This window comes from Pogoniulus pusillus, chromosome 20 (assembly GCF_015220805.1).
Source record: "Pogoniulus pusillus isolate bPogPus1 chromosome 20, bPogPus1.pri, whole genome shotgun sequence".
Lineage (NCBI taxonomy): Eukaryota > Metazoa > Chordata > Aves > Piciformes > Lybiidae > Pogoniulus > Pogoniulus pusillus.
The window spans coordinates 129,326-157,225 of NC_087283.1; the positions used below are offsets into that span (position 1 = coordinate 129,326).

The 27,900-nt window shown below is 41.1% G+C and overlaps 1 protein-coding gene across 1 annotated transcript; it reads left to right on the forward strand.

Annotated features, from left to right (window-relative positions):
- The first annotated feature begins 179 nt into the window (after window positions 1–179).
- On the forward strand, window positions 180–27,862 carry TDRD12 (tudor domain containing 12). Its single transcript, XM_064159848.1, has 30 exons — window positions 180–224; window positions 1,397–1,558; window positions 1,857–1,993; window positions 3,387–3,506; window positions 4,523–4,578; window positions 4,998–5,083; window positions 6,604–6,799; window positions 7,536–7,612; window positions 8,362–8,420; window positions 9,095–9,155; window positions 11,308–11,412; window positions 11,979–12,164; window positions 12,834–12,984; window positions 13,584–13,711; window positions 14,484–14,675; window positions 15,609–15,740; window positions 16,825–16,942; window positions 17,563–17,696; window positions 17,781–18,001; window positions 18,663–18,765; window positions 19,889–20,076; window positions 20,381–20,591; window positions 21,088–21,180; window positions 22,517–22,686; window positions 25,131–25,252; window positions 25,712–25,766; window positions 27,047–27,160; window positions 27,246–27,399; window positions 27,485–27,551; window positions 27,730–27,862. Exons 1-30 carry the CDS (start codon window positions 204–206, stop codon window positions 27,813–27,815), a joined length of 3,705 nt encoding a protein of 1,234 aa, XP_064015918.1. The 5' UTR covers window positions 180–203; the 3' UTR covers window positions 27,816–27,862.
- Window positions 27,863–27,900: the final 38 nt, after the last annotated feature.

A 27,900-nucleotide genomic window follows, 5' to 3' on the forward strand; every position in this document is an offset into this window, starting at 1 on the left:
CATTAATAAGATTGTTTTGAAGCTTTTCCTGTGCGTGAATCAGTTGCCTAGACTCGTACTCCTGAGACAGTTGGCAAGGATCTGTACATTTGGCTTAAGTATGCTCTTTAAATATGGTCCAGAACAAATGACAGCTTTAAAAATGGTTGACCAAATGTTTGTTGTTCTTTTACAGTAGTGTTGAAGACGACTGGCTGAGAGGCATGGAAGTCTTGGTATTAGAGGTATACTGGTGTTTTTTGAAGTCTAAAGAACTGCTGTTTGTTTCAGTGCCACTCTGTAAGTCCCCTGCAGAAATAGGATGATGCCTCTGTATTTTCATTTAGCAGCACATCCTCATGTATTTGGGGTGATATATGGATTGTATAAGTTTTAGCATTTGTTTTAGGCAGTTTCGTCTCAAAAGGTCGTCAGGGACACAGCTAAAATCTGCAATTGAAAATGTGCTGTATGTAATGTGGTACAGTACTAGGCTGTAGCAGACTCCACAGAGGTCTCGGAAAAATTGCTTTCCCAGGATGCACCCAGGGCAGCCAACCAAGGAATGTCCAGTTAACGTACGATGATGATGATGTGCTCAGCACTAAAAGCTGTGGGGCAGAGGAGGAAAGGTAGATGTCTGGTTGTGAAATCTGTCTTTCAGAGGCAGTGGTAAGCTTGGTAAAGCCCAGGAATGGCTGTACACCTGCCTGCTAATGGGAAACATCAGATGCATTCTTTATCTTGCTTTGTTTGTATGTACAACTTTTGCTTTATTTATCCGATTATTTTTATATCAAACCCATGAGTTTTCCCAGTTATACCCTTCCATTTCTTTTGTCCCTCAGTATGGTGAGAGGGCACCTGTGTGGTGTTTAGCTGCCTGGGGGCATTAACCTACAGCAACTGAGAACCCAGATGAGCTGGAAGACAGAGATACAGAGGTTTGGAAAGGCTGAACAGAAAGCTATGATCCCATTTTAAAGAAACTGATGGTTTTGTAGCTGCTCTGAGTGTGAAAAAAGCAGCCCATTGGTGAAGCTTGTGTGTTTTGGAGATTTGTACATTTTTCAGGACAGTACAGTAGTAAAAAGATTTTTTTTTTTCCGTGTTACTGTTTGGCTTAACTGGCTTTTTTATTTAGTACTGCCATCTTTTATACTGTGTGTCATTAATTGCAGTGCTGAAGACACTTGCAAACTGAGAAGTCACATGGTGAACTAATGGTCTGAAGTTGAAAGGTGTTTTGCTTGTTGGTGTTCTGCATGCTAAGTATTAGTCACCATAGTTTTTAAGGTGTCACAGTGATGTTTTTAAGTTTTGTGTTTACAATTTCTGCTCAGATATTCTTTAAAACATCCTATAACTTTAGCAGGAGCTAATAGTATTTATTACTGTTTTCTGCTTGCTGCTCCAGATTGAAGACCCAGGTTGCTTCTGGGTTGCTATGAAGGGACATGGACCTTACATAATTGATGAAACAGAGTATGAAAGCTTGCATGCTGAAATGAATCTGTTCTATGACATGTCTTCTCAAGATGTGGATGAAGTCAAACCAGCAACAATAGAAGAAGACCAGGTAAAATCCTTGCTGCATTGTGCACTTAGGAATAATTGATTGGAATGGGTGTGAAGGTGAAAGATCCAAGACATGCATTGATTTTTATTATTTTTCAGTAGTGTGTTCAGTAGAGAAGTAGATCATGGCATCTATATGCGATTCATCTGCTCGTCTGTAAACTTCCTGACTGTGTAAGCTGCGGTGCGTTTTAAATAGAAAACTGAGGGCTATGCAATAAGTACTCTATTCTTGCCTCTAAAACAGCCAAGTGTGAGTCAATCCATGCACAGGAGCCTGCTGTCTTGTTCTTTTCCAGATTTGTGTGGTTTTCAGCGAGGAACTCAGATGCTGGTGTAGAGCAGTTATTAAGTCAATCATCTACTGCACAGATCATTATCAAGCAAAGTGTTTCCTTGTGGATTATGCAAAATACATTTTTGTGAAATCAAAGGAGTAAGTGTTTGGGGTTTTTGGCAGTCACTGCGATGTATTTTTTAGTTAATGTATACAGGTACTGTTAATATTTATTTAGATTGATAGTGATACAGGTTTGGTGTAATTGGGGTGTGGGTGGCTCCACAAGAAACTGATAGCAGTATGATAGGTTCTTGCAAGTGTGGCTGCAAACTGCTTTGTACATTGTTGAATATATATTGTAGGTTATGGGTTTGTAAAGATTTGAAATAGGAATCTGTTTGTTTGTTATGACTGAAATGCATAAATGCTGGTTCACATTATTTATAGCTACTTTTCTCCCTTAAGTGATTATATACCAAAAAAACCCTTATAACCAGTGAAGATGTTCACAAACCATACACAGAAGTAGAGCTTCACTTGCTGAACCAGCTTTTAACATTCAGATGCAAATTTGTGGGACCCTAGTGGTTTACTAGCTTAGATAACAGGATATTAGGGGTTGGAAGAGACCCAAGGAGATTGAGTCCAACCCCCAAGCTTAGCTTACTAAGAGCTCACAGTCTGTCTTGGCATGGTGCAGAAAATGCTAAGCCTTTATAGATGCTGAGTTGTTAGAAAATTGTCATGAAACCTATTCTCTCTGAAGTGTTAAGTTTATTCTAAGAAGTATGTTCCACTTCTTAGCTAGATTCAAAGTTCGTTTTTCTGATAAAAGATGCAACTCTGAGTACAGATGCTTTACCCTTTTTTTCTTCTTTGTGGTAGTCCACAGAGTTAAGAAAGCATATTTAAAACATTAAGTTAATTAATGTTTTTAAATTGAATATGCTGTATTAGAAAATGAGAGTGCTGAGTTAATAAATATGTTCAACCAGAAGTAAAGGTGTGGCTTACTGGTTTTTTCATTGTGAGATAAACTGAACAAGAGTGATAAATACCTAGATCTTAAACAGCAAGACACTGTATATGGCAGCATTTTAAGTCTCTGCTCTACCAGGTGTAGAGGTTGCCAGTCTGTTGGTACCTTTATAAAGAACAAGTTCTTTGTAGGAAAATAAGTGCAAATGCAGCTTAGTGCATTTATTAGGTTTCCGTCTTGCTGGTGCTTATAACTGGTTTCTCAAACAGAGTTAATACTGCCTATTCCATTCTGCAGTTAACAGCTGATACTTGTGTTAGTATGACAAGTAGATAACATGAGAAGACTTGAGACTGTAGAGGTGAAGGATCAGAAAGATTTTGAGTACATAGCATACATACCTGAAGTGAATCTGCTCACTGGTTATGCCTGGTAGCACCTCTTTTGGAGAGGAAAATAAAATAGGAGTTTAAGGTGTTTCATAGTGGGAGCCAGATGCAGGGTAATGGAAAGATGAGTTAGGGGACATTCAGCTCTGTAAAATGAGATTACTTCTGCTTTGGTTTACAGCATTCGAGTTGCACCAAAAGCCTTTATTCAGAAGCCATATAGAGCAAAAAAGTGCAGACTGTATTGCACGAAGCCCGTGACGTTGCATGTCAACTTCTATGAAGACACTGCAAAAATGATGTAAGTAGGCTTTAGTAATTGTATTTCATTCATAATTTTTTCAGCTTTGGTTGCAGATATTCTTTTAGAAGAGATTACTGCAGGAAGTACTTGGCAAATGGATCTGGAAAGCCCTTTATTTTGAAGGAGCAGTCCTTAAATGGAACTGCTTCCATAAGGATTCTTCCTTTATTTTAAAACCTTTGGAATTTTCTGACAGTTCTTGCTCTTTGTCTATCATCCCTGAGATGCGTTTCTTAACTCCTAACGTGTGAACTTCTTTAAGAAGCAGCCCATAAGGATAGATTAGTAGAGATGCTTATCTTCTGAACTGAAGTTCTAGAACTGCTTGTATGTAGTGTTTTCTTCATTCTGTACTACTTGACAAAGTTTTGGATTCCTATTGTGATTTTTCATGTCAGTTCTTTCTCACTACAATTTTGAAGAATTTGGATAAGGCTTTTCTCAAGGATCCGGTGGTAAACCTAAATGCTTTTGCATCCTTGAGTTCCGTGATGCTGTTGTCAAAGACCCTCTCGACTTGAGAGGAGCTGAGGAGACACTGGGGAATGCAGCTCCACAGCAAGAAAGCTACTTTTTTGTGTCATTAAACAATATTATTCAATCATGTGATTGAACAGTTTTGTCTTTTTTTTAAAGAAGATGGTAAAAAATGAACTTGAATTTCTGCTACAGACTTTTCAGTGCATTTCAGTGCTTCTTAAGCACTTGTTTGAAATAGCTCTTTAACGTTTTGCAAGTGCATTCTTGGCCTTTTTACTTGTCTCATTTTTAATCATCGTGTTTGGATGTAAGCCCTTGAGTAAAAAATATCCAGTAACTTTTGAATTAGTTTATTTAATCAGCTGAGACAATATTAAGACTGAGCTTACATTCTGAGTGGTAAGGTTCTGTGGATGTCTGGTGCACTTAAGATTTGACATCGCTTGAAATAATTTCTTTAGATGCAGCTGAAGCTTTTTCCACCGTCACTCTTTTATTTTCCAAGAACATAACAGTTGTGTTTATTTTCCTAGACCAACTGAAAGATGGGACAGTGCTGCTGTTAATTATTTTCAAAACCTTCTCAAAGGTAAATGAAGCAATCTGCCAAAATGATAATTGGCACTTTTTGAAAAACAGACTGCTAGTATTTGTGTTTATATATTTGGTCATCTTTAAGTATGTTGTGTATTAAAGAGAAAGGAGCTGCACAAGAGTGTTTTGTATGGACTACAGCAAAAATATTTCTGGAGCCACATTTTGAATACTGTGGGCTTCTATGCCATGTAAATTTTGATAGTTGACTCTTGGACCAGTTAAATGAGGTAGCACTCACATAATTCCTGAACAGTGGAGTCTTTCTGTGTGTTTAGCTTAAACTTTCACGTCAGCATCACACATGCATATTCATAGCTTTGTATGGACATGGCAGGATCTGGCTTACTGTCCTTGGTAGTTGGAAATGGGCTTAATCTTTTCACTTGCTCTTGTGCTTATTCCTGTGTTTAGCAGCCACTGAAGTAAAAGTCCAGTTATGTGCTGTAGAGGATAGCACATACCATGTTTTTCTTTATGTGACCGTGAAAGATGAAAAGGTAAGGTACTTTCTTATCTACAAATCTGTTCTCTGTAAGTTATAAGTTTGCAGTTAGCATAAGACTAAAAAGCATTCCTTGGAAGTAAGTTTTGTGATATCTGTGACATGCAGTAGAAACTAAATCACTAACTTACTGGAGGTTTTGTTTGATATTTCTGTGGCTTGTAAATTTCTGGAAGAATTCCACGAGATGGAAATTTCATTTTAATTTGTGAGTCTTCTTTTAGAAGCTATTGATAAGCAAGTGAAGCCCAGCAAGTATTTCAGGTGGATAACTGAGTTGATTTTACTTCTTCACCTTAGTGGTATCATACTTCAAAATGCTTCACTAAGTCATTTACACAGTACTATAACTAAATAGAGTTCAAACCTTTGAAAACAAGACTAGCTCACTTGCCAAGCTGTGCAATTTGTGCTAAATTTCTGTTGTAGCTGTCAGACTAAGCCAGCTGTATGGTTGATACAAAGGGATTGATTTCAGTACTGCTTCTATGTATTCTACCAAGCTCTTAACCCTGGAGCTGTGGTCTCTGCTGTGGAGAATAACTCTGAAGCTGCAAATTAACCTGAAGATTTCAGTTCAGAATCCCAATTTGCAATAGCATCACTGACTTCTGAGCCAGTGAAGGCTAATGGCATCCAGAGTTGTGTCAAAAGGAGTGTGTCCAGCAGATGGACAGAGGAGATTCTGCCACTTCAGAGCACTCACTTGGACTACTGCGTCCAGCTCTGGAGCCCGCAATACAGGAAGGACATGGACCTGATGGAGGAGGTCCAGAGGAGGGCCACAAAAAATGATTAGGGAGTTGAAGTAGCTCTGGTATGAGAAGAGGCTGAAGGAGCTGGGGGTTGTTCAGCCTGAAGAAGAGAATGCTCTGGGGAGACCTAAGAGCAGCCTACCAGCACCTGAATGGGGCCTAGAAGAAGGGTTGGAGGGACTGTTTACAAAGGCCTGCAGTGACAGGACAAGGGGCGGTGGCTTCAAACTAGAGAAGAGTAGATGTAGATTGGATGTTAAAAACAAGTTCTGCACCATGAGGGTAATGGAGCAGTGGGACAGGTTGCTCAGGGAGGTGATTGAGACTCCCTCCTTGGAGGTATTCAAGGTGAGGCTGGACAAGGCTTTGAGCAACCTGATCTAGTGGAGAATGTCCCTGGTCACTGTAGGGGAGTTGGAACTAGATGACCTTTGGAGGTCTGTTCCAACCCAGACCATTCTATGAAGCTTGATACTATTTTGTTCTGTCAGATTTTGGTGCACACTAAATGCAAAAGAAATAAACAGTCTTGGCTTAGTAGCAGGGTTGGTTTTTTTTTAGGGCTCATTGAAAAAGTTGATCAAGTACAGAATTGCAGTTGGAAGCATCCAACTAACAACTAATTGACCTCTGTCTTGAGAGCATACAGAAGGTAGACTGTCTTCCCCACTGGGGAGTCAATGTTCCTCATGAAGCATTCCCCAGCATGCTGTGGTGCTGATGGATGCTCAGTGCTTGTCAATGATGTCTTTTTTTTTAGCTATGTGTCAATGATGATCTTGTCACACATAACTTTGCTGCATTTGAGGAAGCTGAGGAGAACACAAGGAGTTCTGTGGATCGTAAGGAGAACCTAACGCCATTAAATGTCCAATCTCTTCCAGTGACAGTTGTTAATCCTGCGCTTGCTTTCAGGCCAGTGCTGTTTCAGAAGTTGCCGACAAATCCTGAGATAGGTAGGAGTCGTGTGTTGGAAGCTGTCATACAAATCCTGTGTCTTTAACTGGGTGTGTTAAGCAAGAACCTACTGTTTCAGCTGGAATTAAACAATTGGATCAAATGGGATCTGTGTAACAGGGATTATTTGTCAGACTTTACAAAGCACAGATCATCAGAAACAGGAATCCTGTAAGGTTTTCTGTGGTATAGAAGACAAAGGAAGGCTTGGGGGTGAGTTAGAATCACTGAGGGTGCTGTCAAGCGTTGGACCAGGCTGCCGAGAGAAGTGGTTTAGTCATCGTTGTGAAAGATATGTCGATGTGGTGCTTAGCAGCATAGCTTAGCAATGGACTTGTTAGGGTTAGGTTAATGGTTGGACTCTCAAAGGTCTTTCCCAATCTACACAATTGTATACTTCATTGGTGTGCCTGTTACTGAAAATACTTGTGGCTTCCATCAGTGATGCATTACTGTCCCACTGTTCAAATAAATCCCACCAAACAGGAATCAAGAACTGTTTACCATGAGTTGTTTCTTTTATAGTGGTTCAAGTTTATCTCTATTTTTACCATGATGCAGCTTTCCATCCTTCATCTTTTGTTTGCTTGGTTCACCAATTTTTTGGTTCTTTTTGCCATTGGGAAACTACATAAGCAGTGAAAGTCAGCTGCAACCCCCTGCAGACAAAAGTACTGCTTTGTTATGCATTCAATTAAATAGAAATGTTTTCTGGGTTTTTGCTTATCTTTCTAGATCTTGCTGCTACCAAATGCTTTCATATAGAGACATGCCAAAGATTAAGTACAGCTGTAGATGGAAGTACTGGATTTGTAAGTGTTACCTTTTGTATTAAGTTGTCAAAAATTATCTAAAACATGAGCAGGACAGTATGGGAATGCTGTAGTAGTGTAGATTGTTACTGATGTAGAACAGGGTTACCTTTCTTACACAGCTGACTTCGCTTTATCAACTACTTGAGTGATACTGGTCTGGCAGTGCCATGCCTGTTGATTACTGATGATGAATGCTAGAAAATTCCCTGTTGAGAACAAGAAATCTTTGGGGTAACTCTGGATCCAGTGTCCACTGCTGATTACTCTCTTGAGGATGTGTAGTGTTGTTCAGCTTTTAAGTTCACGTGCGTTGTTTCCAAGCATGCAGTTGAGTAGCCTGTGTATGTTCTTCCTCCTGCCTGTGGTGTAGAGGCTTTTCAGGACTTGTGTAATGCTTGTTTTACAAGTGAACGTCCTTAACCAGTGTGTGTTCCTGCTAGCTCAGGTCCCCTGTTGTGGCGATAGCTTGAGAGGCAACTCTCAACTGATTTCTGGTCTGTGGGCAATGCTCGTCTCGCATGCCTGATTTGTAGTAAATAAGTCTTCTGTGATGTTAGGCATTTTTTGACATTTGTTTTATCAAAACTGTTGCCTTTTTCAGACAAACCTTATAAATCTGTGCAAAAATTCTCCAAAATATTTGGAGAATCCTAGCAATAGGTAAGAAAACCACTTTCAACTCAATAGAATGAAGACAGCTTTTTGGAAATGCTGCTCTTGAACAGTATTTTGTCTTTTCTCCATAGACTGTCAAAGCAATTCCAGGTTTGTCTCTCGAGGAGGATCCAAGAGTTCACACAGATGGGTATGATGCAGCATGTTAAATATTTTAAATGGTGATATAATCAGATAATGAGGAAATGTGGCATGTTTCCAGTGTAGAGGGTAAGAGAAGATGCATACTTATCTGCTGGGGGAAGAAAGGAATTTGAAGCTGTGGGTACTTATCCAGACCATGATAAAAACAGGAGCTCTTTCTGAACAACAGCTTGTCAACACAGGGAAGTTTTCTGCCATTGGGCATAATGAGTTGCTTTTAATTTTTTTTATTCATGTGATCTGTAAGTTTTTAAATGCAATGAAATAGGATTATGAACTGATTTGTGCCATGTTTTTACTATGCTGTAGTGCTGCAGGTGATGCATGTGTAATAAACACAAGGAGTGGGTCTTTCAATCCAGTTCCTAGCTGATGCAAAGATTGAAGATTCAAATGCATGAAACAATATAAGAAACCTTTTTCCTGCCACCCACCAGTTACTTTTGTTAAAAAAACTAGTCTTAGGATTATTTTCAGATAATTAAAAGCTAAAACTGAAGTTTACTGTCATAACAGTAAGTTTTGATATCATTTTCCTCTTAGGTGTTGGTAACACATCAGAAATACTTTGCAAATGAATTGCTGATAGTATTTCTAAAATTTCAGAGTTACTTTTTACCTTTGCATTTGTGTTGGATTTAATATTTATATGTTTCTCAGGCTTCAGCAACCCCTGAATTCTGATCCTCTGAAGGCACACATAATAAAAAATTGCGAACAGGTATTTAAGACATTAACTTCCACTTAGCTTGCCTTGTGCAAATGTGCTGTGTGCATGTGGAAGGTTTTGGTAGGGTAGGGGCTGCAGAGGTGGCCTTTCTGGAAGGAGGTTGAGAGCTGATCACAGCTGTATCAGCATGAAGACCCACTGCAGGTTAAAGCTTAGTCAATTATCCAAGTTCCTCGTGCCTCTGAAAACATTTACAAACAGGCAAAAAATGCAGAGCAGGAAACAAAACCAACAAATGGGAAAACTGAGGCAATGCCAGGGTTAGAGGAGGAGGTGCTCCTTGCTGGAGCAGATGCACCTGAAAGAATTGCAGTCTGTGGAGGGTGCCTACTGGAGCAAGTGGAAGAAATGAGAGGGAAGAAGCAAGACAGAAGCTGGTACAGTCTGTCTGCAGTTCCTTCCTTGCACTTGTTGTTTCCTCAGCTGTGGGACCCAAGTGATGATAAGGGGACAGGAAAGGACTTGGATTAAAGTTGAGGCTGACAGTGGGGGAGGAAAGGTACTTTTCTGAAGCATGTAAACATCTATTTCTTTGTTTCCCAATAATCAAATCAGTACTCGAAGACATGCAAAAATGGCAATAAGTGAACTGTTGAGTCTGACTTGCCTCCATCAGAAATTAACTGTGGTGCTATTTTGACTTCTGAATATTCTTGCTCCCTCTTTCCCTTTTCTTTTCTCCAATCCTTCTTGGGGAGAAAGAGTGAGCAAATGGCTGTGTGGGTGCTTGGCCATGAGCTGAGGCCAAACCAATACAGCAACTTTTACTAATCATCTGTTGTAATTGTGTTTTGACTTCTGTTAAAGCTGAGTGCTAGCTGTATACAGATCACCTCAAGTGACTTAAGACAGTTGTGTAAACCAAACTTAATCTAGGTTTCTCTAAGGAATACTGGTCCTAGCTATTTGTGTCAACACTGGTCTGTGTAACTATTGTACAATGGTTTAGACTGGAAGAAATCTTAAAGATCATCCAGTTCCAACCCTCCTGCCATGGACACAGGTACCTCCCACTAGACCAAGTTGCTCATGGCCCCATCCAGACCTGGCCTTGAGCTCCTTCAGGGATGGGGCATCCACAGCTTCTCAGGGCAACCTGTTACAGTGTCTCACCACTCTCCCAGTAAATCCTGATACCTAATGTAAACCTACCTGCTTCCTGTTGGAAACCTTTACACCTTGTCCTATTACTGCACTCCCTGATGAAGAGTTCCTTTCCCTTTTTAGGTACTGGAAGCCTGCTCTTAAGTTCTCTTTGGAGCCTTCTCTTTTCCAGGCTGAACAGCCCCAATTCTTGCAGCCTGTTGTCATAGAGGCACTTCAGCCCTCTGATCATCTTTGACCCTCCTCTGGACTTAGTCCAATAAGTCCATGTCTGTCCTGTGCTTAGGGCCCAAGGGCTGAACCCAGTATTCCAGGTGGGGTCCACGAGAGCAGAGAGACTGCTAGCCACTTCTTTCTTGATGCAGCCTAGGATGCAATTTCTTTTCTGGGCTACAGGTGCATGCTGATGGCTTATACTCAGTTTTCCACCCTCAAGTATTGCCAAGTTATCCTCTACAGGCCTGCCCTCAAGCCTATCATCCACCAGCCAGCAGTGTTTTGAGATCACTGCAACCCAGGTCCAGAGCTTTGCACTTGGCCTTGTTGAGCTTCAGGAGGTTCACAGTGGCCTGCCCATCAAGGCCCTTCTGAATGTCATCCCTTCCCTGCAGTGTGGTGACCACACCACACAGCTTGGTGTCATCTGCAGACTTGCTGAGGGTGCCTTGATCCCACTGTCCACATCACCAGTTAAATGACACTAGTCCCAGTATGGGTCCCCAAGTCATGTCACTCATCACTGGTCTCTTCTTGGGCATTAAGACATAAACCACATCTCTTGAGTGTGACCATCCAGCCAACTCCTTATCCACCTAATGGTCATTCCTCAAATCCATCTCTCTCCAGTTCATAGATGAGAGTGTAGTGCAAGAAACCCTCATGCTTTCCACAAAGTCCATATCCGTACAGGCGAGTCGTATTGAAAGCATGTTGGCAATTGGTCTGCTGTTCTTCAAAAGACCATGTTTTAAAATGCACTGAATGCTTTTGATTAGGCTGAAACTCTCCTTAAGTGTTCTCTTTTGTCCTACGGTTTCAGAGCTCTCAAAATCTCAGTGAAGAAAGAAACTTTGTGTTTCTTAACAACAAAATTGAACCACTGTCACTTCTGGAAACAGCACCACTGTTCAACGACCTGAGAAAGGTACTGCAAACCTAATGGGTTCAAGTGTTGTGTAGTAATATCTCTCTAAGGCCAGTATCATACCCCAGCTTCAAATACTAAATGCAGTAGTAACTAATTTGGACTGAGGAATTATAGAATCAACCAAGTGGGAAGAGACTCATCCAGTCCAACCAATCGCCCATCGCTGTCCAATCAACCAGACCATGGCTCTAAGTGCCCCAACCAGTCTTGAACACCTCCAGGGATAGTGACTCCATCACCTCCCTGGACAGCCCATTCCAATGCCAATCACTCTGTAAAGAACTTCCTCCTAAGCAAAGCTTTTATATATAAAAAAAAAAATCAGGGAGATAGTCTAAGAATTGTAAGTACTTCTGGATTATCAACCAGTGCCCCATGGGGGTAAGGTTTTTAATACAAGGATTCATCTCCTCAACTCAGAAGAGCTTTTTTTGTATTGTAAGTTAAGGACATCTGCAATGTATTTATGTCCTGTCAAAAGCTTGTAAATCTCTCACTGTTCTGTGCTGTTAGTGTTTAAGCACACATTTCTCACATGGGATTCTTAATTTCTCTTTTCATAGGAACTTGCTCGGAAAAAATTTCTATGCCTTAGCTTTGCAGAATCTTACTGTTGGCCACCAGTAGCTCGAGGATGTGATGTAGTTGCCATCTCCTGTCAGGGAAATGACCCTTTGATGTACATTCCACCACTTCTAACATGTTTGCAGTCGGAGAGTTGCTACAGAGCCTTGCCAAAGAGGGATGGTGTATGTATCCACAGAATGCCAACAGGTTCTCTGTTCAGAAATGCAGATGTGGGCTACTGTGCCAAAAGATAGTGGCTGTTTAGAGCATGTGCCTTGAATGTGAGCTTTGTGTGTCTTGCTGTTTCTTTAAGCCCTCAGAGGCTCACAGAGATGGACTGCATGAATGTGGGAGTCTGAAACATACTTGCAAGTAATACTGCTCAAGGGCTGATGGTGTACTGCTTGGGTATTTCATGAAGATTTGTTTGGGAGGTGATAGCCTGTAGTCCTCTGATGGATTATTTTATTTGCACTTCTAAATACTACAATTAATTTTGTAACTTGTATTAATCACAGAAACAGAATGAGCTTGAAGGGGACCTCTAGAAATTGCCTTGTACAACCCCAAATAAGACAAGGTGCTGCTGCTACTTCTGTTTAATTTTTAAACCTTTCACTGTATGTTGCTGCATGCATCCTTTATGTCTCCAGGTTGCTTAGCATATGGTTCCTGGGATCTATAGCATCTTCACTTAGGAGGTGATAAGATACTAAAATCTCCAGCGTTTAAGTATTTAAACACCTCTGTTGCATATTTTGGTTTTGCCCTAAATGCTAAAGTAGCACAATGCTTATGATTCTGAACTCTTGTCTAATGCTATGGTGCAAAATTCTGTGTATGTGTTTTAGCCACTAGCACTGATTTTATGTCCTGGGTGGAAGAAGGCACAACTTGTTTTTGAGCTGCTGAAAACATATGGGATGTGCTGCAGACAGCTTCATCCAATGTTGGTAATACTTGGGCAGAACAAAGAAGCTGGAAGTGTGAAAATCCAAGGATGTAAGAACACTTTTTATCTTCCTAATTACACTTAAAAACAGTGTCGGCTGCCTTAGTCTCAGGAGATTGTGAAAGAAGAATCACAGAATGGTAGTGGTTGGAAGTGACCTCTGGAGATCATCTAGTCCAACTGCCCTGGTAACACCAGGGATGCCTAGATCAGGTCACACAGGAACACATCCAGGCAGGTTTTGAAAGCCTCTGGAGAAGGAGATTTCACCTCTGTGCAGTTTGCTCTGGTGTTCCAGCACCCTCACTGCTAAAAAATTTCACCTTAAGTGAAACCACCTGTGTTTGTGCTCATTGCCTCTTGCCCTGTCACTGGCCACCACTGAAAAGAGCCCATCCTCACCCCCTCCACCATTTAGGCATTTATATGCATTGATAAGGTCTTCACTTTCCCAAGTTAAAATGCTCTAGGTCTCTCACCTCCCCTCATGAGGGGACTGGCACACATCTCTCATCCTTGTGACCCTCTGTTGGACTCCCTAGTAGGTCCCTGCCCTCCTTGAAATGGAGAGCTTAGAGCTGGAGGGCTCATAGCGCTGTCTTAATATCTTTCAGGGTGTAAGTTAACAGTGTCTGCTTCCCATTTCCAGGCGAGGTCATCGTGAGCACACCGTACAGCCTCCTGAGACTGTTTGGGCACCAGGGGTTGTTATTCTGCCGACTTCGCCATCTAGTTCTTGATGAGATTGACATGCTGTTCTCTGATGCTGCTGAGCAGGTGAGTGCCCTGCACATTCAGCTTGTAAAATGCTGTTCTGATCATGTGCAGCTTGAAAACAGTGGCACATCCTGAAAAAAAATCACTTTCTTGAGCCCCTGTGGTAGAACGGGGAAGAGGGAATTGAAAAAAAGGGATGTTACCAGCATGTGTTTGGCTGCTAAAACACTGATGAAGCGGAGCTGTGGCAATCCCTGAGGTCTGATCTCCCTGCTGTTGGTTGTGCACGCATAAGTGTTGTCTTTGCATTGTCCGTTGCTCGCTTCTTGCTCCTGAAGTCATAGAAATAACAGGACAAAAGCGCACAGAGCAAACGCTTCAGTTTGGGGTGTGAAATGCGTGTTGCTGTGGTGCTGTTCTGGTGACTAGAAAAAACTCTGTTGCAACAGTGTACTTGTCACTGCTGTCAGAGCCTGCTGTCAGATGTGGGTTCTCTTTCCAGGTCACTGCTGTCAGATGTGGGTTCTCTTTCCAGGTCACTGCTGTCAGATGTGGGTTCTCTTTCCAGGTCACTGCTGTCAGATGTGGGTTCTCTTTCCAGGTCACTGCTGTCAGATGTGGGTTCTCTTTCCAGGTCACTGCTGTCAGATGTGGGTTCTCTTTCCAGGTCACTGCTGTCAGATGTGGGTTCTCTTTCCAGGTCACTGCTGTCAGATGTGGGTTCTCTTTCCAGGTCACTGCTGTCAGATGTGGGTTCTCTTTCCAGGTCACTGCTGTCAGATGTGGGTTCTCTTTCCAGGTCACTGCTGTCAGATGTGGGTTCTCTTTCCAGGTTTTTAGTATATTAGATTGTTACAAGAGAGCCGTTGCCGCCGAGAAGCAGAAGTGTTCACCAAGGCAGATCATCGCTGTCGGAACTCACTGGAATCAACATATATCACACTTAACAGAGGAGTTCATGAACAATCCGTATGTTGTGATAACAGCTGTGGAGGAAGCCTCCATCTACAGAAATGTGCAACAGGTAAACACTGGAGGATGACATCACAGTGGAGATTTTACTGTTTATATTGATCGAGGTCAGTATAAGAGGCTGCCAGTAGTTCATTCTGAGTGGGTAGTGCTGCAGTTCTAACTCAAGACTACCCAGGTGCACCTGCCGTGTATGAACTGAAGTGACTCCTAGAAGACCTGTGCAAATCAATCACTGGACAAGCTGTAGGTCTCTTACCTTTCTGTGTAGGACTGAGGTGAAAATACTCCCTCAGGTGTTTCATCATTAGCGCAAATGCTCTGCAACAGCCAGGGGAGCAGGCCCAGTGCATGTGGGTTTATGAAAGGCAGGTCCTGCTTGATGAATCTGGTCTTCTACGACAAGGTGTCCAACTTAGTGTATGACCCAGTGGGCTCCCTGGGCAGCCCATTCCAATGGGAAATCACTCTCTCTGAAGAACTTCTTCCTAATATCCAGCCTATACCTACCCTGGCCCAACTTGAGATTGTGTCCCCTTGTTCTATTGTTGGTTGCCTGGGAGAAGAGGCCACCCCACACCTGGCTACAATGCCCCTTCAGGTAGTTGTAGACAGTAATAAGATCAGCCCTGAGCCTCCTCTTCTCCAGGCTAAACAGGCCCAGCTCCCTCAACCTCTCCTCATAGGATTTGTGCTCCAGGCCCCTCACCAGCTTTGTTGCCCTTCTCTGGACATGTTCCAGCACCTCAGCATCTTTCTTGAATTGAGGGGCCCATAACTGGACACAGTACTCAAGGTGTGGCCTTAGCAGTGCTGAGTACAGGGGAAGAATAACCTCTCTTGTCCTGCTGGTTGTCTCTTCTGTAAATTTAACACTTACCAAAGTTACTGTTCTCTCTTAGTGCTTACTAAAAGGAAGAATTCTGTAGTAAAATAAGTGTGGGTTGCATGACTCATCAGGCTCTTGTTTTTCATGTACTTCTAGGTTGTGCAGCCTTGCATGAACAGTGAGAGATCTGCTGTATTACTCAAAATACTGGAGTTTACTACCCCCAGAGATCTTCAGAAGGTACTGGTGTTCACAGATTCTGTGAATGAAACAGAAATGGTTCATGAGGTAAGAAAGTATTCAAGTTTATATAAGTAGGTGGGGCTTTGATTGTTCAGGTGAAACAAAGGTGTCTTGGCTTCTGAGAATAGAGGAGGAGCAAACATTTTGAAGTTAATTATTTCTGCTAAGCCCCAGCTCTGCCCTTCTGCCAACATGAAAGCTTCACTGACAGGAACATCTGGCATAGAAGGCATCCACTGCCAAGTTCTTACCTATGTTCTGTCTGTCAGGTGGGAGCTTGGAATTGAATCATAGTGGCTTTCTGCCAGTAAAATGGGTGTGTGGAGAGGGGAGTTAAAGCCACCATGCTAAGAAGTTCTTTTCTGTTGCTTTCTACTCTGGAGTAGTTGCAGTTGTAAAGAGCTGTTTCTCTGTCTTGAAGAAACATTTTCTGTCATTTTGTGGAAGTTGTAGGTGGAAGGAAATCTGGCTTGGTCTTGTAACTTTCTAACATGGTTTCTGTGAGTATTTGAGGGCTAATTCCTTGAAGCATATCCAGACTACTCCACCACCACTTAAAAGAGGATTTGTTGATGCTAATAAAGTGCTGAAGCTTTTCATAGTAATTCTTGTCTACACCAATCTCAAATATTCTAAATGGTCTAAAGAGTTAAGTTCCTTTAGACATGCTAGCTTAGCAAGTAAGTAAGGCTTCTGTAGTGGTTAATTCATGAACCTTGAATTTTAAAGACTTAAAACCTTCTGAGAACACTAAATTCATGCAAGGTCAGTGATGGGGTGGCAGTGCTTTTTCTGAGGCTGAATCATGAGCCTGACTGTTACTACACAATAGAATTCACTTGGAAGAGAGAACATCTTAATGGTGCAAAAGATTCAGATGAGATTTGGGCTTTCTCAAACACCTGTCAAGTGTATTGAGCCATAAGAACCTGAGCTTTATTAACTTTATTGTTGAGGAAATTAATAAACTTGGTGCCTAATTTTTTCGTGTAAGCAACTTAAATGTCATTAATCCTTTCCCTTGGTTCCCTTTACAGTAGCTAAGGTATACTAGGTACTAAACACGAGACACTATTAGAGCAGTTCTTGCTGTATGGGAAGAACACATAGCTTTGTACTTTTTATCCAGGCATTGAAGAGCAGCTCAATGATTTCCTTGAAAACACATAAAGAGTGCAAATTTAATTTCAAGTATATATTAGAGCAGTGGACAAAGAAGCATGGTTCTGGCACTCGTACTGTGTTGGGTGAGTAGTTTCTTTTTGCCTAGTTGTGACTTGTAGTGGTGACTCAGCTTGCAGAGAGCTGCCACGATTTCCCAGTTGTGTGATACCCACAGAGGGCATTCTCAGTTTGAAGTCACTTAAACACTGAAGACTTCCTGTTGTCATTTCCCATGTTATGGTGGAATTTGGTTTCTCAGGTTGTTCCCAGTAGCCAAAACTCTTACCCATGTTCAAACTTAATCCTTGTTTTGTATGCCAAAAGCAAGAAGACTAATGTAATCCTATCTGCCTTGTGGGTACATGCCAACGTGTTAGCATTTCTGTATTGCTTCAGGTGTTTTCTTGCTTACTCCTGTGAAGCACTTGGCTGTAGACAAGTCTGTTTACAGCTCATGTTAATATCCTGGAACAGATATTTATTGGTATTAATAATAATTCATTAAATAATTAGACTAATGCTGTTTCTGCTATGTGCTTGACTGAAGAAATGCAGTGTCTTATGGAAGTGTGTGGAGAAAATGCCTCTGGCTTCTTTCTGAAGTGAATGGATGGGGAGGAGGAAGCAGGCATTACTAATGTAATGCTTCATGTGCTTCAGATATTACAGTTATGTTATATATGTGCATAAAACATCTGCTCAGTTTTAACAGATGATTGCATGCAGTCTTTGGGAATTACAGATGCAAGTTGTGTGATACATTTCAGCTGGCCTTCCCCAAGAACCTTCGCTCAGCGTCTACACAGTATGTCTGACAACTTCTGTAATGTGTTAAAGGTATGATGGAATCTTTAATGGGTGGCTGTTACATTTTGCTGTGAGGTGGTGAATACATTAAAAGCTTTTAAACTTGAATTTTAGGAGGCTTCTGCAGCTCAGGAACACACAAAGGCAAGATCAGTGATTCTATTGACAGAAAAAAGCGATGGTCATGCGCTTGAGATCCTGCAGTATTTGCAGCGTGCAGGAGCTGAAATTCCACCAGAACTGCGTGATTTTACTGCCAAGATGCTAGAAGCTGAAGAAGAAAAGAAACTTTCAAGGCCACTGTGTGCTTATCTTAAAACATTTGGGATTTGCAAGTAAGGAAATGCCAAGTGTTTTGACACCCATACTGACACAGGGAGACATATGCCTTGAATGATGACCACTTGTACTGACTTGAAGTATCCAAGAGTAGGATTCATCTAGTCAAACAAAATTTTCATGATGACTGGAATTGTTTTCTCTTCACTGTTCCATCTGTTTCACTCTTTAGGTGCTTAATTGGTTGTTACAGAGACCAGTTGTGCACAATATGATATTATGGCATAATTTATTGTGACTCCTGTTTAGGCATACTTGAGGGAACATTAGACCATGGATTGGATTTAGTACTCTGACAATAATGACACAAAGTTTGTGCTTTATACTCTCCTCCCTCATCTCTCTCCAGAGTGGGCAAGTAGGTGGTTTCTCTGAGCTGTAACTTAGGCTCAAAGGAGGAAGCCAAAGTGTTCTCAGATATTATTTCTAGTGTAAATAAATAACTGGTGTTGCAAGTGATGAAAAAATGTTATGTTGGTGTTTGCTTTACTCTGAATCAGGTTTCTTGCTTTAAGAGCATTTTGGCTGTTTGTCTAACCATAAGTGATTGGTGATATTGAGACTGAAATTCGGTATTGAGGGATGACGAAATTGTGTTGAAAGCTGTAATTCACATGGAAATAGATTGCAACTGAAAAACCTCTTTTTCCTGCATAGGAATAGAACAATCTGTCCAGATCGTCATCAGATTAATTTGCAGATAGATGTTGTCCAGAAAGTCCTGGATGATAAAATCACCCAGCTGCCTGGATGTGTGACAGTGAGTTCTTGTTCTTTGTCTTGAGGGGTGTGCTGAGAGAACATGTCTGAAATAGCTACTAAGCACATTACCTTTTCATGCACTCCCTTTCTGCCTGATCAATAAGCTTGTGTTGGTAGGTTTGAGTTCATAAACCTTTGACCTACATTCCTCTTGTTTTGGTGCCAGATGGGTTTGCCAGAACTAGTGGATACATTTCACAATGCTCCTGTTAGAAACTTGTGCTCATCTGTGGTGCATTCAAGATGGCATTTGTAGCCTCTTCCGCTTCCTCATCTGCTGATTGTAGAGCCTGGGTGTTTTACAAATTAGTTATCACTGAGTATTCACTACTTTGTTCTGTTTGCATCTCAGTATAATATTTCCTTTCTTTAAGAACCTCAAGTCTCACTGTACTTTTTTAGGGTTTCATTAAGTGGGAATTTTCTGGTCCTCTTGCTGTCCTGTCTGGGCTTATGCCAGTGTGAGGCTCAACAGAGCTCTGGACAACCTGATCTAATTGAGTATGCCCCTGCTTACTGCAGAGGGAGGTAGAGTAGATAACCTTCCGAGATCCTTTACAACCTACATCATTCTATGATTCTGTGTAGTATTCCTGCTCTGTACACTCTTGATTCTGGACTATGGCCAGTGAGCATTATTCATAATCTTATTGTGGACTCATGGAATGCTTTGGTTTGGAAGGGACCTGTAAGGGTTATCTAGTCCAAACCCACTGCAATGAGCAGGGACATACGCAACTAGATCAAGTTGTTCAGAGCCCTGTCCAACCTGATCTTGAATGTTTTATGGAATGGAGCTTCTACCGACTCTCTGGGCCACCTGGGTCAGTGTTTCACCTCCCTCATTGTTAGAAGTTTCTTCCCTATACTTACTGTAAATCTGCTGTGTTTTGGTTTAAAACCTTTACTCTGTCTCCCGTCAGAAGAGACCCTGGAAAAAAACCTCTCCCCATCTTTCTTACAGGCCTGCTTTTTGAGTATTGAAAGGCCACAGTATAGTAGATCTTAATCTTCTGAAGTGTGTGAATGCAGCAGCATCTTTGTCACCTCTTTGGGCTTAGGTTTTGTTAATGTAAGACATCATCCAATCCTTTTTTTCCTCTTGCATTTTGCACTTTCAGATCCTGCCTCTCAACATCATAAATGCAACCAACTACTCCGGCCGAATAGTAAATAAAGAAATGGACCAGTATACAATTCTTGCTAAAGAAATGAAGGAGTATTTTGAGAAACCTAATAATAAAATTTCAGCTACCACTGTGCAGAAGCTAGGGTTTTATGGGTTGTGTGAAGAAGCATCTTTCCACAGGTAAAAATACTGAGGTTTTAAATTATGCATATGCACTTTTTTATGCCAAGTAATTGAAAACTTTCTCTGTGTAGTTAAAAAGTGCCAACTCACCCCCAAATCCAGCAAAAAATCACTGCTATTCTGATCATCCCTTAGAAGGTGTCTCCCATGCTCTTTATGTTACTGAATGGAAAACAGCTCTGCCCGCCTGTGCTCAGATACTTTGCTATGAAAGTACTGGTTTTTGAACAAGTAGATTAAAAATGTGTTACAACTGAGTGTAGAAATAATAATTCCTTGTTTCCTCTCCTTCTGTATCAAGGGTTCAGGTAGTAGAGGTTGCCCCAAAAGAGGAGGAAAACTTATTCTTCAGTGTCAAAATCAAATATATAGATGAAGGCAGAACACGTCAAGTTGAGAACTATCATCTGCTCCACTTACCAGCAAAGTTTCAGTGTCTGCCACCTCAGGCTGTGGAATTTGTACTTTGTAGAGTGAAACCCATTGATAACGAACTTGAATGGAACCCTAAGGTAATACTTTTTGCCTGGTACTTCCTTTGTTACTTATATTCTGTGTCTTCTCTGCTACAAAAAAAAAAGTTATGAACTGCAGGCGTATTGATCAGTCTTTATTTCTGCTGTTGGCCTAGATACTAAGGAGCCAGTTTGCTGCATTGTTTTCCTACAAAATAATAAAGTGAAATTTTGGGGGTTTTCTTCTCTATGACTTAAATGGCTTCTTCCAGAACAAGTTATTGCTGCTTTTGAATCTGTGGGAAGTAACAGGGGAATAGTGGCCTTCGTAAATTGACCTGTCTATGTGCTTTTCCGTCAAGAAGCTCCTCCTTTAAATGCTGGTACTATTTTGACCTGCAGTAAAGTTTGAGTATTTTGGTAGTTTACTCCAAACTGAGTTTATTTACTCAATGCTCTTCTCACTGTTATGCTCAGAAGATTGTTTCATTATAATCAAAATCACTGTTTCTTGGCATGCATCTCAAGTGCAGTGAAAACTTGTTTTTCCTAGGTAACTCATTATATTGGTCACAAAATTAAAGGCAAACTGCATGAGGCAAAAATAGTGCATACCTTGGGAAATACAGCCTGGGTTGACCCAATGGTAGGTATAGAATTGTCCTTTGCTGAGAGCATGCTTTCTTCTCTTGTCTTCTGTTCCTGTTTTAATTTTATTCTAAGTGATATTCATCTAATACTGTGTTAATTCACTGTGCTAGTGTTTGAGCACTGGAACTAGTTGCTCAAAGGTTGTGGAGTGGCCATACTTGGAGATGCTCAGAAGCTGTCAGTATGTAGTCCAGCACAGCTGATTGTAGGTGACCCTGCTTGAGCAGGAGAGTTCATGTGAGACTAGGCCTCCAGAGGTCCCTTCCAACCTCAACTGTTCTGTAATAAATATGTATGCTTGTGTGTATGTGGAATACGTGACAGAGCAAAACTGAACTATAAACCTGGGGAGATGAACGTGCACCCATAACAGAGCACCAGGGGAGCTGTAAATGTTAGCCAGACTGTCTCACAGAGTTAGTACTGGAAGTATCTTAGTTCAGAGTTAGTTTTACTCTAAATTGTTTTTGCAAGTTAAAACTGCTTTGAAGCTTTTTTCCTTGGCTTTCTTGATCAGAATCAAGAGAAAGGGTGCTCTTGTTCTTAGGTTTTGTCATGGGTTTTTTATGCTGCTTACACTAACACATGCTTCGTGGTCATGCAGACTAACGCAGACCTGTGCCTTTTTGTGCACTGAATTTCTTTCAGCATTGCTGTTATCAAAGGTAGCTCAAATGGGTTGTTGGGGGATTTTGGGTTGCGCTTTGCTTAGGTTTGGTCATCTCCTGGACAAGTTCATCAGAGAGGCCTCCGATGTTTCAGGACTGTGATGTGTTATTTGTGTCTGCCTGGTTGATCTTGCTAAAGTGTGCAGTAAGCAATTCCTGTGCTTGAGAATGCATCGTGCTGGTTTTTGTCTGACCAATCAGCTGAAGAATGAAGTAGAAAGAAAACTGCCTGGAAGTAATGATTTTTAGCAGCTTATTTTCCTATGTAGTGTATCTCCACCTTTCTCAGATGGACATTCTTTAGTTTCATTCAGGGGTTTTCTTACTCTGTCCTTCCAGCAGTGTTATTTGGGTCTCAAAGTTAGTCTCTGTGCTATGTGGTTTTGGTGTTACTTATGTACTCAATGCTCGGCCTGTTTACTGTATTGTCACCTTGATACTCTTAGAAGTAGCTACTAGTCATAAGCACCATGAACAGGATGGAGTTAACTTTGAAAACACTTAAACATGAGTACGTTTCTACTTGAAAATAAGAGAAAATAAATTGCTAGCAGGTGTAAATAAGTAAGGGTATACCTGAAGTTTTACTTAAGGACCAGCACAGAGATGGAGAGTGACCAGTTATGAACAATGGCTTCTGTCAAGTGTGTTTTGTGATTCCAGGTCCGGGTCACCAGGATTTCAGCTTTGAAGGTAACAATCAACGAGTACAACGTTCGATCTGAGATCTTGTCTACAGGTCTGGGAGCTGACAATCCAGAGCATGTAGCACAACTTCAGAAGTTGTGTGGATACTTGAAAGTAGTGGATTGTGCAGAAAACTCTGAGCCTTTGTAAGTGTTTGCAGGTTTTTGGTGTTTTTAGCATGTACTTGACTGAGAAAGGATTTTCTTACTGAATTTTAACTGGTTATTTTTCAGCTTGATGTTCCTGAATGTGGTGGGGTTTTATTTAGACAGTAGTGTGTGTGATGTCAGCTTTCCTTTTAGCCACATATCATGGACAGAAAAGTAGCAGTCTGGAAATGTTAAACTGGTATTTGGTGCAGACAAACATATGGAATCTGTATTGAAATGCTGTTATCTTTTATTGCAATTACTGGCTTTTTTGAGAACTTAACCAGTACCTCCTGGCAGTCGGTACAGTACAGCAGGTTGTTAGTGTTTGTACAGGTGGAGAGTTCAAGCTGGAGAAAGGAAATAGCTTACTTGAAAAGGATTAGTGCTGTACATTTCTTCAGTATGGCTGCCTGATGTTTTCTGCAGTAACAGCACTGTACTTTTTTTCCCTTGCTTTGTAAACTTCTAGAACTGTACGTGCTGGAAGGGAACGTCTCACTGTGGTCAGCCCTGGATCCTAGAACTCTTGGTTAAAAGTGCTTATTAACAACACATTTGTAACTTTTTTCTTCTGGCCACTGTGTGGCACCTGATTGAAGAGATTCTTTAGCTGCTCTTTGATTTGGAAAGACATCACTGAAAATGTAATTTGGATGCTTTTATGTGGCAAACCAAGGTTTAAATATTTACAAGGAAGAGAGAAATAGCAAGTGTTTTCTTACTCTCTGAAGTGTGGCATCTTCAGCAAAGAAAGGGTTACTGGAATACCAGCATGGGCACCTGTTGTCTAAGGGTTGGGCAAGTTAATTAAGGCTGTTGTTTCTGTGACTTAGCCAGTCAGGAAGATGAGGAAGCCTAACCTGCTTCATAGTCCCTTTCCACCTTAGATTCAGGTTTCTTCATTTCTATCTAAAAATGTGCCATGGTCTGGCCTTAACCAAAGGATTTGTTCTATCCTGTGTCTTGTTCAGTGTTACTGATTTTTAAGGTTGTGAACAGTGTTTGCACTGCTGATGTTTGGAAGGATCTTTCAGATTTTAGTCCTTACAGAGGACTCTCAAACACTGACATTTCTGCTACCTCAAGTACAACCTCTTTGAGTTGTTCATCTGTCCTGCTGTAACTCAGCAGAAAGGTTGGTTGTCCAATGGCCACCAAAACATGTATCCAGCTATCTTTTATGGTGATGCTGTGTACAACAGTTCCGTCTTGCATACCTGTAGTGCAGCTCTTGGATTGCTTTCTGCTGACGCTCTGGGTCTGATACTGCTGTTCACACGTTCAGAACTAACTGCAGCAGTTAAATAAAGGGAACTCAGAAGAGCTTTCCTCTAAGGTGGGCTTAAACTGAGTAACTTGAATTTCAAGGCAGGATTAGGTTCTTGCAGGCCTGGGGTTCCCAGAGCTGTTCAGTAAATCACAGGAGACTTGACTTTGAAGTGTTTGAACAGAAATATCTTGTTTTAAAATATACTATACCCTGGATTTTCTGTGCTATATTTTACCTACCATCAAGTAATTGAGTTGAAATTATTCTGAGGAACAGAGAAGCATTTTTTTTAAAAGATGGTCAGAGGTATCTTTCATTTACTATTAAAGTAATCTTATTGACTTACTTCCAAAGTAATGAAGGTAAGCAGTGTATCAGTTTGGAATAAAGATAGCTGTGCAGGTGTTCAATACTAAGTCTTCATTATGGATTCATTTAAAACTTAGTGTTTCTGTGGACCTGGGACATTAGGGAAGGCTTACTGGAGTGGCTGTAGTCCTCCTGGACAGCAAAGTCCAATGGGAGAAAGTCTTTTTTTCATTGGTGTGGCTGTTTCAGAAGCTTTGCAGCGCTGCATTCTGCACAGTCTCGTTCTGCCAGGGATGTAGAGACTGCGGAGTAGAGGCATCATGGTTCCCATCTCTGAGCTCTCAAGCAGACTAATTCTGTTGCTGTGTTTCCCATATCTTGAGTCCAGCTAGTGAAGCCCCTGGCTGTACAGCTGGGAAGCCAGAGCTCTCTTGCTAGTGCATGAAGATCTTTGAGTATTCTGAACTATTTTACTGGTTCAAATCAGAACGAAATATGACCCAACTCCCCTAAGCCTGCTGGAGTGCTTTGTGACAGGCAATGGTTTTTCTGTCCAGGCCTATCAGACACAGCAAGAGCAGCAGATTTGTAGGGCTGCTGAGGAAAAGCTGGTACCCTCGGAGGGCTGTGCGCGCTCCCGGGGGCGCACCGCGAGTGCGGTTCTATATAAACGCTTCTTGCTGAGTCACTCAATTCCAGCACCCCTGTGCTGAGATTGGGTTTGCTGTAGGTGCCTTATATTGTGCATTATGAGCTAAAAGCTTCATTTCAAGTGAATTTTCTGTCGTGATTAGGAATCCTTTAAATATTAAACATACTTAAGCCCTTTTGTGTGAAAAATGTCTTTTTCTGTGTTTAGAGGCATAAAGGAGGGTACAGGTGGTCCAGAAAGGGCATCCAGTCCACAGAATGTGTCAATGCAAGGAAATTCTACTGAAAACTGCAATTCTTCTGAAATTACTGTTGGGAATAATCCACGTGGTAAATTCTTTCCTAATTTCCGAAACTGTAAAACTTTGATTTGAAGTTAAATGCTTAAATGTTTCAGGCTGTGGCGATAACACCAATATTGGTTGTCTCATCTCTGGAGCAAATTTCTAAGGAGACGTCTTTCAAATAAGTAATGTCTTCAAGCTGAAAAGGCTTTTGCCTGGCCTGGAAAACTGTTCTCTTTTTGTGTGTGCATTTTGGGGCCTGGGAGCTTTGATTTTTTTTTCTTTACATACAAACTCTAGTACTCAGTTAAAATTGTCAGCTGAATTTATTGAAGTGATTACATCTTGTCAAAGAAGGAATACCCAGTGAAAGTGCCAGATAGTCTTGTAGCAGTAATCTGATTGCTAGTGAGTCACTTGGTGATGGCAGTGGGGTGTTAGAAAAGTGCCTGGTGTCTGCAGCGTAGATGAATACAAAACACATTTCTGAATTTCTTACTTTTAGCTGGTGTAGCTCGAACTCAAGGAGCAGAAGAGACAACTCTGCAGCAGCGTAAATGGTATGAAAATTCAGTGTGGTTTATACCCATGCTTGCTTTTTAACGTAAGCTGCCAAATCATCCGTACCAAGGTGGTTTGTCTTCTGAGTAGGTATTGGGTATAAGCTTTGACTTTGCACTTGTCTGAACCGGATTTTAACCAGACTACCATATTTGATGTCTAAATTGTAGCTCTTGCCCTTCTGTCTCTGTGTATTGGTGTTTAATGAGATTAATCACTTTTGTATCTCTCCCTTTAACCTGATTTTGTTGTTACCTGAAAATTAGAATCTGAATTGGAGTATTTTTTTATCTGCAACACAAAGTTACAGCCTGTTCCCTTTTCTTCTTTTGTTTCTGGTTGAAAGCAAATCAGTTATCCTGGTTCCTTTGTGAATATGACAGTTTGTTGATAAATAATGTGAGAAATATGCAGTAGAAATGCACGTCAGTTTTGTCAGTATGCTGAAGAGCATCTTAGGTGTGGTTTGTGGACAACGTCAACAGACAGGGGATACTGAGAAGCTTTTTGATTTCTTACACACTTCAAGGCTGGGCAATGTTTCCCTTTGGTGACTGCTTCTTTTTCATCTGCCTGTTATGGTAACTCTAGTTATGGCTGGCTAACTTCTTCTGCAAGTACCGGAAGTACTTTGTAGCCTGTTAGAAAAGTTCTCAGAAGGGCGACTAAATCCACTTGTATCTCCTGCAGAGTGCTTAGCACAGTTTAGGATGCTCTCCATTATATAGCACACACTGAGGTATGGCTTAGTTGAATCAATGAGAGTTTGGGTGTGATGAAGGGTGTAAGAGAAGTAACCTGCTGATATACTTTATCTTTTCCCTGGGAAAACCATTCAACATATGGGGTAAATTGGAGGCATAACAGCTGCAGAATAAGCAGTTTAAAGTATTTGAGAAATCTGTGGTCAGTTGAAATGATTGCTTTCTTTTGGAGGTTGGTCTTGTTACTACTGCTTCCCTTCAGGATTAGTCAATGATAGCCTCCTTAGACGGAGTGCTAAGTTGGGTTTCTCTGGATAGCAAAGTCAGTGGAGTGTCTCCCCACCTAAACTAGAAGTGTTTCTCCAAAGATGGATTGCAGAGCTTTTGTAGCCACTTGACTGACATCCCTGACACTGCTACTGCTATACAGTGTGAAATTATATCTGAGTATACCTAGATGTTGAAACTCAGATGGTTGTTTGTAACCTAATGGAAAAGCTCTGGCTGAATGTATCTTACTCTGTTTTCATGAAATCAAATTAATGTGGGGTGTGTGGTTTTTTGTTTGTTTTTAGTTTTTATCCAGAAATGAAGTGGTTTCAAAATGAAGACACTGTTACAGTCAAGGTAAAAATAGCAGGGGTAGCTGACTGTAAATGTGAGTTCTCTAAAGAGAAGGTGGTTTTCAGGTAGGTTTTAAGCAATTTAAGGTTAGTAAACAAACTGCTTGAGCATCACCTCGCATTTAACATTTCAAACCTTCTTGTGACATAGTGCTTGTTCAGGAGACAAACTTTATTTGGCTGATGTGGAGCTGCATCAACATATACTTGCAGAAAGGTCCACCTGTGCAGTTGAAGACAAAGAGGTGGTTATTGTTCTCACAAAAGAGAAAAAAGGAGCGTGGTGCAAGTTACTGAAGAACAAGGTGAAGTGGAAATTAATTTGAGTTAATGTTACAAGCATATCCATCATGCGTCAGTGCAAGGTTTTCAAACTGTTTTTGTCAACAGAACCACCATGTGTCCTTTGATTTTGAACACTGGCAAGAACTTGAGGATAAAAGCCCTTTTTCAGCTGGTGAGGAATGAATGAGTCTCTTTAGCATGTATAAAATTATTGGCATCTTTATTTTCTTGTAGCCTTTGTCTGAACACTCATTTCAGACATGCTTAGCTGGTTTGCTCAGATTCTCTGAGAATAGACGTATGTGTTTTATCTGGCTTTACAAATGTCATACTTTGCTAATTATTTGTAGGTAAGAAAGAACTACACTGCGCTGCTACAGTACCTGAAGAAGTGACTGACTACTCAGAAGACAGTGGAACAGAAGATGATGAGTAATTTGGAGATTCCTTTTCCTCTGATAACAATTAAACCTCAAAGTAGTATCTTTTGCATTAGTATTTTCACTGAAATTGTTAGATTT